The following is a 14,660-nucleotide window of genomic DNA, read 5'->3' on the forward strand; positions in this document are numbered from 1 at the left end:
CACGTAAAGTCTCCTGCAGGTATCGACCAGATAATGATCTGAATTAAATTTTTCCACAGAAAACGTGCCGTGCCATATATGATTATGTAGCAGCTGATGCAGATGAAGTCTCTTTTAAAGATGGTGACGTCCTTCTGAACGTTCAGTCCATTGACGAAGGGTGGATGTATGGAACCGTACAAAGGACTGGGATGACAGGCATGCTGCCTGCCAACTATGTGGATGCCATTTAAGCTAGGTCAACCCTTCCTTGCAGTCACGTCCAAAGTTCCCCACTCCAAAATAAAAATACAAGTCACATGTAACCCGTAACTTATCATTCATTTTTCTCAAATGGAATTCTCTAATTTCTTTGGGGAGGGGCTGGATAAAAATGGACTATAAGCACAATAATCTTCTAGTTCCTTCCCAACGTATTGCACAGTCACACTCTTATCAGCCCAAGTTACAGAACTTAAGACAAATCCTAGGCACATGCAAAACAAAAAGTGCTGCCTAAGTTGTTGCCCAGCCTACTTGTTTTCCTGCAGTAATAAAACCATTTAGTAATTAAGATGTTCAGTGCTTTCACAGACTTAACTCTTTAAATACAAGTTAACTGTTGTGAAGAGATGTGCTTCATATTGTTGTACCCAAACCAAACGGTCTAGTTCGAAGAAGGAATATGTGTTGAATAGCGTAACTTGTACTGTTAGAATTTTGGTCATGATCAACTCTACTTAATCAACTATAACATGGTTTCTGTATCCTGACAAATGTGTAGTTAGTTTGTGAATTTCTTACACAAGCTTATTAAAAAAAATCCTGTTGCCACTTAAGTATTTAGTATCCATAACTTAAGACCCTTTTGAAAAAGAGGTGATTAAGGAACATGTTAAGAACCCCTCCCTACTTCACTTGCTCAAGGCGGACTTGTATATGTATCATCTGTTTTCTCATCATCTGATAACCAGCTGTGGTGGATCAAATAAAGTTGTTTCTGCAAAATGTCTTCACTGTAGTCTTTTAAAATGAATGTACTGCAGGATCTAAAGATCACCAAGTTATTGCTCTAGTTTCTAGTTTTAACCTCTTCGTCATATCTGACAACATCCAGTATCTCGCAATCTTTTTGATAAAGTAGCATTGCCCTAGAAAAGCTTCAGTGCCGTTTACGTGTGTTAATTCAAGCACATCAAGCTCACTATCTTCAAAACAGAAGCTTAATCGCACAAATAAACTGAACAAAGGAAGTACATTCAAAAAGTGCTTTTTCTTTCTCCAACTGACAGATTTCCTCCCCCATCTTCCCATTTGTGTCTCTGGCTGCTGCAGCCCATGTTGTTCCTTTGGCCAACAGGACATGGGCTGGATAGCTCTTTGTCAACCAGCGCGGACACGATGGGCCGAATGGCCTCCTACTCTGCTATAAATTTCCATGATTCTACGGGAAACCTGCACCCAGGCTCTCCCTAACCAGCACTGAAAATATTCAGATCAATGCTATCCAATTGCTTAGGCTACTATAAGAACTGGATTGCATTTCCTACTACAGAAAACAAATTCAATTCCACTCACTCCAACATCCTCATCAGAGTACTTAACAGTCTGAAACCAAGTACTTTAACAAGATGAAATTTGAGTTGATGATCTTACCAAGCACCTATTGCAATTGTACAAGATGGATGGAAGGAATATGCATTTTTGTAGCACCTTCAATGACAGCAGGATGTTCCCTAAAACGCTTCCACCACCAATTAAGTATTTTTAAATGCAGTCACTATTGCAAGTTAGGAAATTCGTGGCAAAAATAATTGTGCCAGCAAAGTCCCATAACCAGCAATTGACGTGTGACCAAATAATTTGTTTTAGTGAAGTTGGTTGGCCAGAGAACCAGAACTCCCTGCTCTTCTTCAAATAGTACCGTAAGATCCTTTACATCCACCTAGAGATGGGGCCTCAATTTAATGTCTCATCCAAGAGAACACCTTCAACAGTGTAGCACTCCCTCAACACTGCACCAAAATGAGCCTAGATGATGTATGGAGTGGTAGTTGAACCCACAGCCTTCTGACTTGAGAGACAAGAGTGCTACCACTAACACGTATCTTGATGTTTCAGAGCAGATAAATTATAGTGGTTAAATTTCCTCCATATTTTAGTATTTTATATTATTCATTCTCAGGATATGGGCATTACTGACAATGCCAGTGTTTATTGCCAATCCTTGGTTGTCCTCGAAAAGGTGGTGTTGAGATTCTTGACCTGCAGCAGTCCATGAAGTGAAGGTACTCCCACTTTTCAGTAGGGAGTTCAACCCAGAGCCGATGAAGAAATGGCAATATATGTCCAAGTCAGGATGGTTTGTGACTTGGAGGTGATGTTTCCATGCATCTGCTGCCCCTGTCCTTCTAGGTGGTAAAGGTGCCATCGAAGAAACAGTGGCAAATTGCTGCACTACATTTTATGGGTCATACATTTTTTTAAATTCATTCCTGGGATGTGGGAGTCACTGGCAAGGCTAGCATTTATTGCCCACTCCTAATTTCCCTCAAGGTGGTGATGGTGAGCCGCTGGAGTCCGTGTGAAGGTACTCTCCACAATGCTGTTAGAGAGGGAGTGCCAGGATTTTGACCCAGCGCCAATTAAGGAACTGCAATATATTTCCAAGTCAAAATGGAGGGAACTTTGCAGGTTTGGGAGATGTTAAAAAAGCCGTGGCAAGTTTCTGCAGTGCATCTTGTAGATGGTACACACTGCAGCCATGGTATGATGGAGGTGGATGGAGTGCAAATCAATCAGGCTACTTTATCCTGGATGGTGTCGAGCTTCTTGAGTATTGTTAGAGCTGCACTCATCCAAGAAAGGAGAATATTCCACCATACTCCTGACTTGTGCCTTGTAGATGGTGGAAAAGCTTTTGGGAGGCAGGAGAGACACTTGTCACAGAATATCCAGCCTCTGATCTGCTCTTGTAGTCACAGTATGTGGGTGGCTAGTCCAGTTAATGGCCCTCAGGATGGGCCATTTCAGCACTGGTAATGCAATTGAATGTCAAGGGCAGGTAGTTAACTCTCGTTTGTTGCAGATGGTCATTGCCTGGCACTTGTGTGGTGCAAATGTTACTTGCCACTTCTCAGTCCAAACCTGAATGTTGTCCAGGTCTTGCTGCATACGGGCACGGACTGCTTCATTAGCCGAGGAGTTACGAATAGAACTGAACACCGCAATCATCAGTAAACATCCAGACTTCTATCCTTCTGCTGAACAGGTCATTGATCAAGCAGCTGAAGATAGTTGGGCCGAGGATACTGTCCTGGGCTGAGATGATTGACCAACAACCACCTTTCTTTGTGCTAGGTATATCTCCAGCCAGTGGCACGTGTCCCCCCACTCCCTCCCCAATTCCAATTTGACAATTTTACTCGGGCTCCTCGATGCCACATTCGGTCAAATACTGCCTTGATGTCAAGGGCAGTCACTCTCACCTCAGGAATTCAGCTCTTTTGTTCATGTTTGGATCAAGGCTGCAATGAGGCCTGGAGCCATGTGGTCCTGGCAGAACCCAAATTGAGTAACGGTGAGCAGGTTATCGATGACATTTTCCGCCATTCTGCTGATGATTGAGTTGTTACACTTGATTTGTTACACTTGTGGATAGAACATACATAAAAACATAGAAAATAGGTGCAGGAGTAGGCCATTCGGCCCTTCACCACCATTCAATATGATCATGGCTGATCATGCACTTCGGTACCCCATTCTTGCTTTCTCTCCATACCCCTTGATCCCTTTAGCCGCAAGGGCCCTTTTGAATATATCTAACAAACTGGCCCCAAATACTTTCTGTGGTAGAGAATTCCACATGCTCACAACTCAGTGAAGAGGTTTCTCCTCAGCTCGGTCCTAAATTGCTTATCCCTGGGTAGATGCCAGTGTTGTAGTGGTACTGGAACAGCTTGGCTAGAGGCGCGCGTAGTTCTGGAGAACAAGTCTTCAGCACTACAGCCGGGATGTTATCGGGACCCATAGCCGTTTCTATATCCAGTGCATTTGTTGATTTCTGGATTCTTTTACCTCAATCTGGTTCAGCAAAATTACTGAAACGAATACCGTTTGTGCTTTAAATAAAGCAAGCTTTTATTTAAAAAGCAAATCCCGATCGGGGACCTTATCAGACAGAAGGAATGCAACTCTGATAGAACGCACCCACTTCCTACGGACAAAGTGACGTTACATTGTAAAGGGACGACGGTTATACATTTTCGGCAAAAGATAACAAGATAGGGCTAGAGGGACATCCTAGTCCAGCCTATCCCTTTTGATCCCTCTTTCCCTTTGTCCACTCATAAGCCGACCTAAGTATGGTCTGATTTTAAACAGAGACCTTCTGTTAATGTTTCAGGTTAATAACATGATTTAATAAGACCTTGAGGTTTTTCTGCAAGCTGTGAGTTTTGTTTCAATATGTGTTAGTGTTGTAACATTTCGCAGTCTCGAGTCTGAGATGTCACGGCTATTCCTCCATGAATTCTTTGTTAGCTTATACTGTCCCTATACAATTCCCACGTTCTCAACTTCAATGTCTCTATACATTTATAAACATTCACATTCCCCCCTTTTATCATTCCATGATAACCCTGGTGACTATTCCAGGAGTATCGCATTCAGCCGTTCGCACTCTCTTTCCTGATCCATATTGTTGTTATTGTCGAGTAGTTCTTTACTTCATTGGATCATAACTCGGGAGCCCTTGACCACAAGAGGGTTTGCTAACCTTGCCATCATTACTTTACAACAAAGGTTAAGGCAACCAACAATTAGATAGGATCTCCAAGATCCATCTGATAGCCAATCAAACCAGCTAGATCCTTCTGCTGGTGTGGATAACTTCTTCACCTGCCTTCTTATGTGATCAGCGAGATTGGTTATGTTTTCTGAACTATCAGGAATGTAAGTGCAACATTCAGACCCTATCAGGGCACACGTTCCCCCTTTCTCAGCTAACAGGTAATCGAGGGCCATTCGGTTTTGTAATGCTACGGTCCTTATTGCTACCATTTCAGCTGTGATGCCCTCCAGAGCTTCAGCAGTATTGTATTGGCCCCCCTCCTCTCGTGATAATTTGGCTCTGAATCCATCTGACAGTCTGAGTTAGGGTTAGTGAAACGGGGCGCAAAGGAATTCCCCCTTTGGAATGTATAGGGAATGTGAACACACCCAACATCTAGAAAAGTTCCCATTTTGCGCATAAACATAAGACATATACAAAAAGGTGTCTACATGGAGCTCTCGTCTGTCTCCCCTCCCATGCGCCGAAACTGTCATATATCAACACTATTATACAGACTGTGGCATACAGACACAGTTTCATCTTATGGCTCAGGATTCAGATAAATAGTCCAATTATTTTGCTGATTAAAAGAGTTCAGTTTTCCCGTCTCTCTTATGAGGTCACCGTCGGTGTAGCTGGCTGTCTATCACTACGGGTAAAAGTTCAAACTGGTCCACGTTCCAATTAGGATGCCAACGGCCTTGTTCAGCTATGGAGAAGAGGAAGTCTGGAACAGAAACAGGAGTTAGAATAACCAGTAAAATAGGTTCGTTAGAGGATGGTGAGCTTGCAGTGGTGCAAGTGAACCCAGGCACTTTTCCCCTCAACCTTGGCTGCAGTGGGGGTAGTGAGTAACACCTGAAAAGGCCCCTCCCATTGTGGCTCTAATCCCTTCCGAATCCATACTTCCCTGGTGCCACGAGGGACAATTCGGGTAAAACTGGGAGGTCGAGGTGAGCATCTTGAACGTGGTTGTGAGCTAGTCGCAGAGCCTGAGTCAGAGAAAGAACATAGGTGGTCATCAGTCGAGCTGAGATACCATATCTAGGAACAATTTCCCTCATTAACACCTTAACAACAGTTTGAGCCTTATTGTCCAGGGTAGGGTAGGCTTCAATCCATCTGCTAAACACATCTACTATTACTAACACATATTTGTAACACTGAACTTTTTGCAACTCAATGTAGTCCAACTGAAATGTCTCAAAGGGACCTTCGGGTAGGGCCGTTTTACCCCAATCACAGGGGACTCCCTTCCCTGGATTATGTTGCTGGCAAACCAGGCAACGACTACTGATGTTCTGGGCGAGTGCCTGGAGTCTAGGGTGCCACCAAGTAGCCAAAAGTGTATCACTCGTGGTCCTTGCTCCACAATGAGTAGCAAAATGCATACATTCAATAACCCATAGAGCCAACGCGTCAGACATGCAAGTCTGTTTCGCGGGAGTGGTCCAGAGTTTAGAAACATTGTCATAAGTACATCCATAATATTTCCCCAACAGTTTATCTTTTTCAGGAGCGTCCTCCTGTGCTTTTATAACATCTTGGATGGTTGGCATTGGTTTTTCCCGAGGCTAACTTATCCATCACAGGATTTTTAGTCCGACTCATCATTTTGGGCACTACCATCTGTTGGTCACGAGAGGCCTGTTTAGCCTCTTTGTCAGCACAGTGGTTCCCTATATCAACCGGGGATTTTCCGGTGGTGTGGGCGGTAGATTTAACAACAGCAATGTGCTTGGGGAGCATGAGGGCTTGCAACAAATCAGATCATGGGCCACCCCAAAGGCATACCTAGAGTCGGTATAGATATTGACTTTGAGGTCTTTGGCCAAGATACAGGCTTGGGTGAGGGCGAATAGTTCAGCTTGTTGGGCAGAATAGGCGGTTTCAAAAGCGGCAGATTCCAAGACCTGATTCTCCTGGTTTACTATGGCGTATCCTGAGATTCGTGTACCTTCTGGATTAATAGAACTTCCGTCAACATACATAATACAGTCTGGATCTTCAATTGGTACATCAACAAAATCTTCCCTGACTGATGTGGCCTCTTAAATTAAAGATAAACAATCATGACTGGGTTCTTCCTCATCTTGGGGTGGCTCAGTAAGAAAACAGGCCGGATTAATTGCAGGACAGTGCCGAAAGGTCAGTTTAGGATTGCCTGTGATTTCAGTGGGTTCTGTTGGATAGAGGGCCAGTCCACATTGTCCTGCACTAGGATCTCAATTGGATCAATGGGAGTATAACCCACTTGGGAGGGGTCCTCTGCCCACACATGAGGATCCACAGTCAGGTATGCCAGAGCCAGTATGATGCTGCAGAGTCGTTAAGACCTACTCGGGGTCCCCGTGGAATTGGACTGTTCGGCCATGTTTTACAATTTGCACATCCCGGCTGGTAGGGTCAGCCTCGTCTATAGCCTGGCACACCATAACTTCCAAATCTTTAGCGTGGTGGGGAGGCAATACTTCGAGTAATATGTGGTGCCACCGTTGGGGGCTGTCCATTTCCACAAAATCTGCCTTCCCTTCCGGTCCAGTCACTCTAGCCCTTAATAGAATTTCTTTCACTTCCCCTTCGTGATCCTGATAAAAGTTCTGCAGGTCCTGATTCTTTCCACTGGGATCGTATGCTAGGGTCACGTGATAGGGTTCCTGCGGCAGGTCCAGAGACCACCACTGAGGGTTCTAGTGGTATAATACTGCCGCTTAAGGGTTCTCTGTTTTACAATAATCCCATCATCGCCACACTCCAAATGCAACTGGAATTTGCAGAGGAGGTCTCTAGCCATCAAGTTACAATCCAGATTGGTTGTGATAACAAATCGATGTTCCACCGATTCTTCCTGGTAACCCATTTTAACCAGTTCTGACACCGGGAATGTAGAGACTTTCCCCAGGAATCCTGACAGTCCCTATGTTTCAGTGAAGGCGGAGAGTTTAAGCTTTGATTGTACAGAAGACATGAAGGCTCCCGTATCTATCAAGAAGGGTTGCCACTCATTCCGAATTTTTAACAATATCGGTTCGTCATCCGGGGAGGGTCCCTGCACAATCAAGCTGCATAGTCAATACGAATCGGGGGATGGTTGGCCAAAGGGGTTGTTCTGGGAGAAGTTAGTATAAGATCCCTGTCCTCTTCCCCCCTCCTCTTCCTTTTTCGTGCTGACGGGAGGGACAATTTCTATTCCAATGTCCTTCTTGCCCACAAATAAAGCATCCATCTCGTCTTTCCCAGCCCCGACCTCTTCCCATACCAGGCTGGGGACAGTAGGGCGGTCCGTAATTAGCAGGGCCCAGGCCATTTGGGTGTTTGATATAACCGTATCCCCATTTATCCACCCAACCCTGCACGCAATACTGCGGTTCCATCTGGTATCCCCTTGGGTCAGGTGTTGGTCCTTCCACCCAAGGCGGCTCCATACTGATGGGCTTCTGAAGTGTCGTGGTGAGAGCATTAAAGATAGCGTTTAGGCGATCTTGGACATCGTTAGGGTGAGCAACCACCAATGTATCATGAGTAGCACGTCCTAGGTGAGTTAGAAATTGGGCATGCTCAGTTGGGCTCAGGGTTTGCTTTACCAGGGCCCACAGGTCCCTTGATTCTGCATTATATCCATGCATGTCGAGGTCACTCCTTGAAATCGGAGGTCAGGGTTAAGTTGGGTTTGTGGATCCCTTTCAGCTTATTTATCTTAGCCTTTTAACTCTTCAATTTGTTTTGTTTGAGTATCTATTTCTTTATTGTATCAGGCAAGTATTATTACATAAGCTAGTTCTGTTTTTATTTTTATTCTGACTATCGCACCATTCCTCTGTTAGGTGAGTCTTTTTTCTATTAAGAAATCCAAATTGATAATGTTCAGTATGAAACGGCTGTCAATGGAAAGGGTTAACTCCTTTACAGGTTTGTAAGAAGACCTGATGTCATTATGTGACTTCACGTAACCATCTGAAAAAAAAATCTTTTCATCAGGAAAGGCAGCATTTGATAAAACTCCAATTCAAGTATTTGCCAAAGATATATATATATTTTTTTTAATTGATTTAAAACGAGACCACACATTTTTAATAGCTATTTGTTTACTGAAATTCAATTTCGTCATCAGCTTCGGTCAATGCAAAGCCAACCATTTTAACTTCTCAGAGGTCCCAGTGGAACTCTGAGTACGTTTCTCGTGCATGCACTCTTTCTTTAAGACGTCTACGGTTTTTAATATGTCCTCCTTCTGTCAATGAAAGCCCTAATTTAATGGAGTTTTTCTGCCAACTCGACAGGAGTGATGCATTTTTTTTCAGACTGCAATGGAACTTTTCTCATAATTTAAAATCTCAGAACATTTTTTTTCCTTTCAGCACCTATTTAGTACGTTACTTTTTTTTGTCTTTTCCATAACTAGAGGGAAGTCTGGCACGTAGGCTGTGGACTGCTTTTCGCTATCTCAATTGTTCCAGCCTCAAGGTCGTGTTATTTAATATAATTTTTTTTTGAATCCTTTTGAATCCATCTCAGTTGTTTTGCTGTGCCTTCTCTGAATGTTTTCTTTCAACAAGTAAGTGAGCATGTCAAATCCTTTTTTAACCACCGGGACCATGTATTCAATAAGGTTCACACTCTTAAACTTCCCACATACAGGACAACACTACGAAGGGTTAAAAAAACTTTCATTCTGTTTGAAAAAGTAGGTGGAGCTAAAACAAACCACAACTCCCCGGCTTTTTTTTTTAAACACAGTAAAAATCACGCAAGCATTTCTCATTTAAAACAAACGTTCACAAGAGTCTCTTTTCTTTCCTATTAATTTTTGGATCCATGATTGATCATCTATCCCTATTTTCCGTGTCGCCGCACGGATCTACTTGGGCCTCGAACCCACAGACACTGAGCCTCGAACCCAGGCAGACTTACCTATTCTAACCTATCTTTCCAAGTTGCCGCTTGGTTTGCGTCACCGCGCAATACTTACCTATTCTAACCTATCTTTCCAAGTCGCCGCTTGGTTTGCGTCACCGCGCAATTTCCCTATCTCAATCCCTATTCTAAGTTTGAAAGGTATTCACCAGATTGTCCTGGATCTCGTTCAGACACTACTTGGGAACCAGCGAGTGGCTAAACTTTCCTCAGACTTTTGAAACCGGGAGAAACTGGAGCAGTATTGAAATCATACTCACTCCAGTGGCCACTTTCCCCTCGTCTCGTCCAAGGCTAGTCTGGCTCTTAATTCGCAAGTTTTCGGCAGTCGTCCATTGAGATCCCACTTCTGACACCAAATGTTGATTTCTGGATTCTTTTACCTCAATCTGGTTCAGCAAAATTACTGAAACGAATACCATTTGTGCTTTAAACAAAGCAAGCTTTTATTTAAAAAGCAAATCCCGATCGGGGACCTTATCAGACAGAAGGAATGCAACTCTGATAGAACGCACCCACTTCCTACGGACAAAGTGACGTTACATTGTAAAGGGACGACGGTTATACATTTTCGGCAAAAGATAACAAGATAGGGCTAGAGTGACATCCTAGTCCAGCCTATCCCTTTTGATCCCTCTTTCCCTTTGTCCACTCATAAGCCGACCTAAGTATGGTCTGATTTTAAACAGAGACCTTCTGTTAATGTTTCAGGTTAATAACATGATTTAATAAGACCTTGAGGTTTTTCTGCAAGCTGTGAGTTTTGTTTCAATATGTGTTAGTGTTGTAACATTTCGCAGTCTCGAGTCTGAGATGTCATGGCTATTCCTCCATGAATTCTTTGTTAGCTTATACTGTCCCTATACAATTTCCACGTTCTCAACTTCAATGTCTCTATACATTTTTAAACATTCACATGTTCAGCTACTACTTATCATGTGGAGTGAATCAAACTGACTGAAGACTGGCTTCTGTGCTAGTGGGGACCCCAGGAGGATGCCGATATGGATCATCCACTCGGCACTTCTAGCTGAATATGGTTGCAAACGCGCCAGTATTCGCGTGCTGGGCTCCGCTATTGAGGATGGGGTTATTCATGGAGCCTTCTCCTCCCCCCGTTAGTTGCTTAATTGTTTACCACCATTCACGACTGCATGTGGCAGGACTGCAGAGCTTTGATCCGATCCGCTGGTTGTGGGATCGCTTAGCTCTTTATAGCATGCTACTTCCACTATTTAGCATGTACGTAGTCCTGTGTTACAGCTTCCCCAAGTTGCCACCTCATTTTTAGGTAGGTGTGGCGCTGCTCCTGGCACTCTTCTGCACTTCTCCAGGGCAGGGTTGGTCCCCTGGTAGTGGTAGAGTGCAAGATACGCCGGGCCATGAGGTTACAGATTGTGGTGGAATACAATTCTGCTGCTGATGGCCCACAGTGCCTCATGGATGCCCAGTTTTGAGCTGCTAGATTTGCCATGGTGTGCTGATGGTGGAGGGAGTGGATGGGCTTCCAATCCAGTGGATGGCTTTGTCCTGGATGGTGTTAAGCTTCTGTTGCAGCTGCACCCATCCAGAGAAGCGGAGAGTGTTCCATCAGTGTGCCTTATAGATGGTGGTGAGGTTTTGGGGAAAATCAGGTGGTGAGCTGCTCACCAGAATCCCTAATCTCTCACCTACTCCAGTATCCATAGTTAGCAGCTAAAGATATTTGGCCTAGGATACTGCCTGAAGAACTCCTACAGTGATGGCCTGGGGCGGAGATGATTGGCTTGCATCAATCCCAGGAATGTTCCTTCGTGCCAGCCACTCGAGAGATTTCCTCCTAATCCCCACTGACCAATTTTGCTGGGTTGCCTTGATATTATTGTAGTCACTCTCGACTCCCCACTGAAATTCAGCTCTTTTGTTCATGATTGGACCAAGACTTGTAAAGGAGGTCTGGAGGAGAGTGGTCCTAGCAAAACCCAAACTGCTCATCAGCGAGCAAAAAAAAATCCATTAATTACAAAGAAAAATGAAATTGTTTTTATTTGTACAAGAATATTATGGTGAGCTCAAGCACAGATTGAAAAAAATTTTTTTTTTTTTTTTTAAAAAGTGCAGCTCGGATTCCATTTCTGTGCACTGATTTACTCTGGATCTATAAACATCACTACAAAGGTCAAATAATGGCCAGAATTACAGAATTAGCAGCAATAATCTACTGCTGTATCCTGCGCTCAAAGAAAGTACACATCCATTTGGTTAAACAATATAATTTAACATCACAAAATTATTTTCCTTACAGAAAATTTCCAATTTTAAAAAAAACTACTTTTTCTCATTTACATAGCGCTAACGAGTCTCTCAGATGAAAGCTCCGTGTGTGGTCCTCTTTCTGCATATAGTTCTGCCCCACTGCTTTTGAGAAAGACCATTCCATCCATGCTCACCTAGTAAGGTGCTCTCCAGTTACCACCAACTTGTTTTTGGTTTGCCTTTCTGCAAAGCAGTCCACAATAAGACTAAGGAGTTTTGATCAGCATTTTCTTTCATTTTAGGAAATTAATTCCTAATCTCCTCAAAACAATATTCCCTTCAACCCCATTCTTTAAATATAAAAGTCCCTCCATTTGCCCCTCAGAGAGGTGACGTCACTGCTGGTGACACCACTCTGGATCAAGCCCAAGGGGATGAGCTGCTGTAGAGCAGGCAGTACTCATTGCTGGATTGTCCCTCTCACTCTGACCAGGGCCACTTATTGATGTATTTTAACCAGAATATCTCCTGAGAAGACAGATTGGTTTGAACAGCAGACAAGGCTGGGATTCAAAGTCACGATCCTCTAAGATGGGAAGCGAAGGCTCTACTGCCATCCAAGGAAAAAATTACGCCAATGTTTACCGTGATGGAGCTTGCAAGAAAGAACGTGGCAAATTATCATAGAGAAGGAAAGAAAAGTTAAGCCTGTTGGGGGTGGGGTGGGGGGTGTGGGCAGTAAATGCTCTCCATCATTTTAGTTGAATTTTGCCAGTTCATGTGACTTAGAGGTCAATCAGCAGCTTCACGGGGTGGTGACCTCCAGCGAGACTGCAGGTTTCCCATGATGCAGTCCATCGTGCTGCTCAGCTGCTGGTGCATCGTGAAGAGTTGACTCCCAGAGTATTCATTCAAGTCCTCAGAGAAGAAGCGTGCAGAAAGGGCATTAACCTCAGAAACCAGGACTGCGGAAGGAACGGGAGGTGGCACAGTTTCCACTAAATCTGAAAGAATGCAAAAATATTCAGGTCAATACTCCTTTTGTATTAAAAGCAGCAGGGCACAAGTAAATCCAAGAGTTATTATGCCGATTCGCTCGAAAATAGCCACCGTTCAGCTGGGCCGCTTACACTTTAGGAAGGGTGTCAACGGATTGAAGAGGGTGCTGAGGAAATTTACGAGAATGGTACCAGGGATGAGGGACTTCAGCTATGTGGAGAGACTGCAGCAACTGGAGTTGTTCTGCTGACAGCTGAGAAGTTTAAGAGGAGCTTTGATAGAGGTGCTCAAAATCATGAGAAACTTAGCGACAGAAGGGGAGCATGAAAATTTCCACAAAAGGAGTTGGAATCCCAGCAAACCCTCGCCACATTGACTGAGTTTCACCAATTATTGGTTAGTCCATGATTCATGAGGAGCTAAAAATCAGAGATACTGTTCTCCCATCCTTAACCACCTTCCATGCAAACCTGTGAATAGAACGTGTTGCGGGAACAGTAGCATTGGGTTACGTTACTGAACTAGTAATTTAGAGGCGAGAGTTCAAATCCCACCACGGCAGCTAGGGTTTTAATTAAATAAATCTGGAATAAAAACTAGTATCAGTAATGGTGACCATGAAACTGTGGTTAAAAACCCATCTGGTTCACTAATGTCCTTTAGCGAAGGAAATCGTCCGTTCTTACCCAGTCTGGCCTATATGTGACTCCAGAGCCACAGCAATGTGGCTGACTCTTAACTACCCTCTTAAATGGCCGAGCAAGCCACTCAGTTGTACAAGGCGGCCCACCACCATCTTCTCAAGGGCAATTAGGGATGGGCAATAAATGCTGGCCTTGCCAGCGACGCCCTCGTCCCGCGAATGAATAAAAGAAAATCACCCAAAAATGAGTCAAGTGCAGACATTTTACTTCTCCTGACAAAAGATCAGCTTCAATTTTACCTGTTGCTAGATTCTCGTCATCACCATTAGAGTAACTGGTGTCCTCTGCTCCATTTATTATTTTCTCACTTTCAAACACATTATCTTCATCTAAACCAAGGGATTTCCTCTGAAACAGGAAAACAAACAAACGTGCTCAGCACAATACTAAAAACATTCAAATATCAGATGATGATGTCAGGAGGGCAAATCAGAACTCAAATAGTGAAACCGAAGGTGTTTATTTCCAGAAAAGTTCAAAATTTTCAATTTTTATACTACATCCAATATCCAACTGTATTTTGAGATCCATGTGACTAAGGCAAAAGAGGCCGAAGACATACATTCCCTGGGTAAGCCACAGGCCTATTAGATAACATTTTTCATGGGTAAAATAATGTACCTGTATTTTACTTATACTATCATGCAGCAAGTCCCACTTTCCCATCACACCTGTCCTTGCTGACCTACATTGGCTTCCAGCCCACCAATGCCTCAAATCTGAAATTCTCATCCTTGCAATTAATTCCCTTTCCTTTCCCTACTGCACACTTGCCCCCCTCCCCCAACCTAACACACGCCCTGAACTCTACACTCCACTGAATCCAGCTTCTTCTGCATCACGCTATTCCCTTTGCCCAACCATTGGCAGCTTGCCTTCAGCCACTCTGACTTTCCTCCTTTAGGGCCCTGTTTAAAGCCCATGTCTTTGGTTAAGCTTTTGGTCACCCATACGAATACCTCCTTTGGCACAGCATGCATGGTTCTCTTTAAACC

The 14,660-nt window shown here is 43.7% G+C and overlaps 2 protein-coding genes across 19 annotated transcripts in view; one reads left to right on the forward strand and one right to left on the reverse strand.

The window, feature by feature from the left end:
- neb (nebulin) overlaps window positions 1–987 on the forward strand; it is a 330,990-nt gene extending 330,003 nt beyond the window's left edge. For all 18 annotated transcript variants that reach the window (XM_070875301.1, XM_070875303.1, XM_070875304.1 and 15 more), the window contains one exon: window positions 60–987. In XM_070875301.1, coding sequence (XP_070731402.1) covers window positions 60–233 — 174 coding nt within the window. In that variant the 3' untranslated portion in view covers window positions 234–987. The remainder of the gene's footprint in view (window positions 1–59) is intronic.
- A 10,739-nt stretch (window positions 988–11,726) lies between these two features.
- rif1 (replication timing regulatory factor 1) overlaps window positions 11,727–14,660 on the reverse strand; it is a 100,103-nt gene continuing 97,169 nt past the window's right edge. The window contains exons 36-37 of the mRNA XM_070875320.1: window positions 13,905–14,013; window positions 11,727–12,966 (exon numbers count right to left, since the gene is read on the reverse strand). Coding sequence (XP_070731421.1) covers window positions 12,755–12,966; window positions 13,905–14,013 — 321 coding nt within the window. The 3' untranslated portion in view covers window positions 11,727–12,754. The remainder of the gene's footprint in view (window positions 12,967–13,904; window positions 14,014–14,660) is intronic.

Source organism: Pristiophorus japonicus, chromosome 3 (assembly GCF_044704955.1).
Source record: "Pristiophorus japonicus isolate sPriJap1 chromosome 3, sPriJap1.hap1, whole genome shotgun sequence".
NCBI classification, from domain to species: Eukaryota; Metazoa; Chordata; class Chondrichthyes; family Pristiophoridae; genus Pristiophorus; species Pristiophorus japonicus.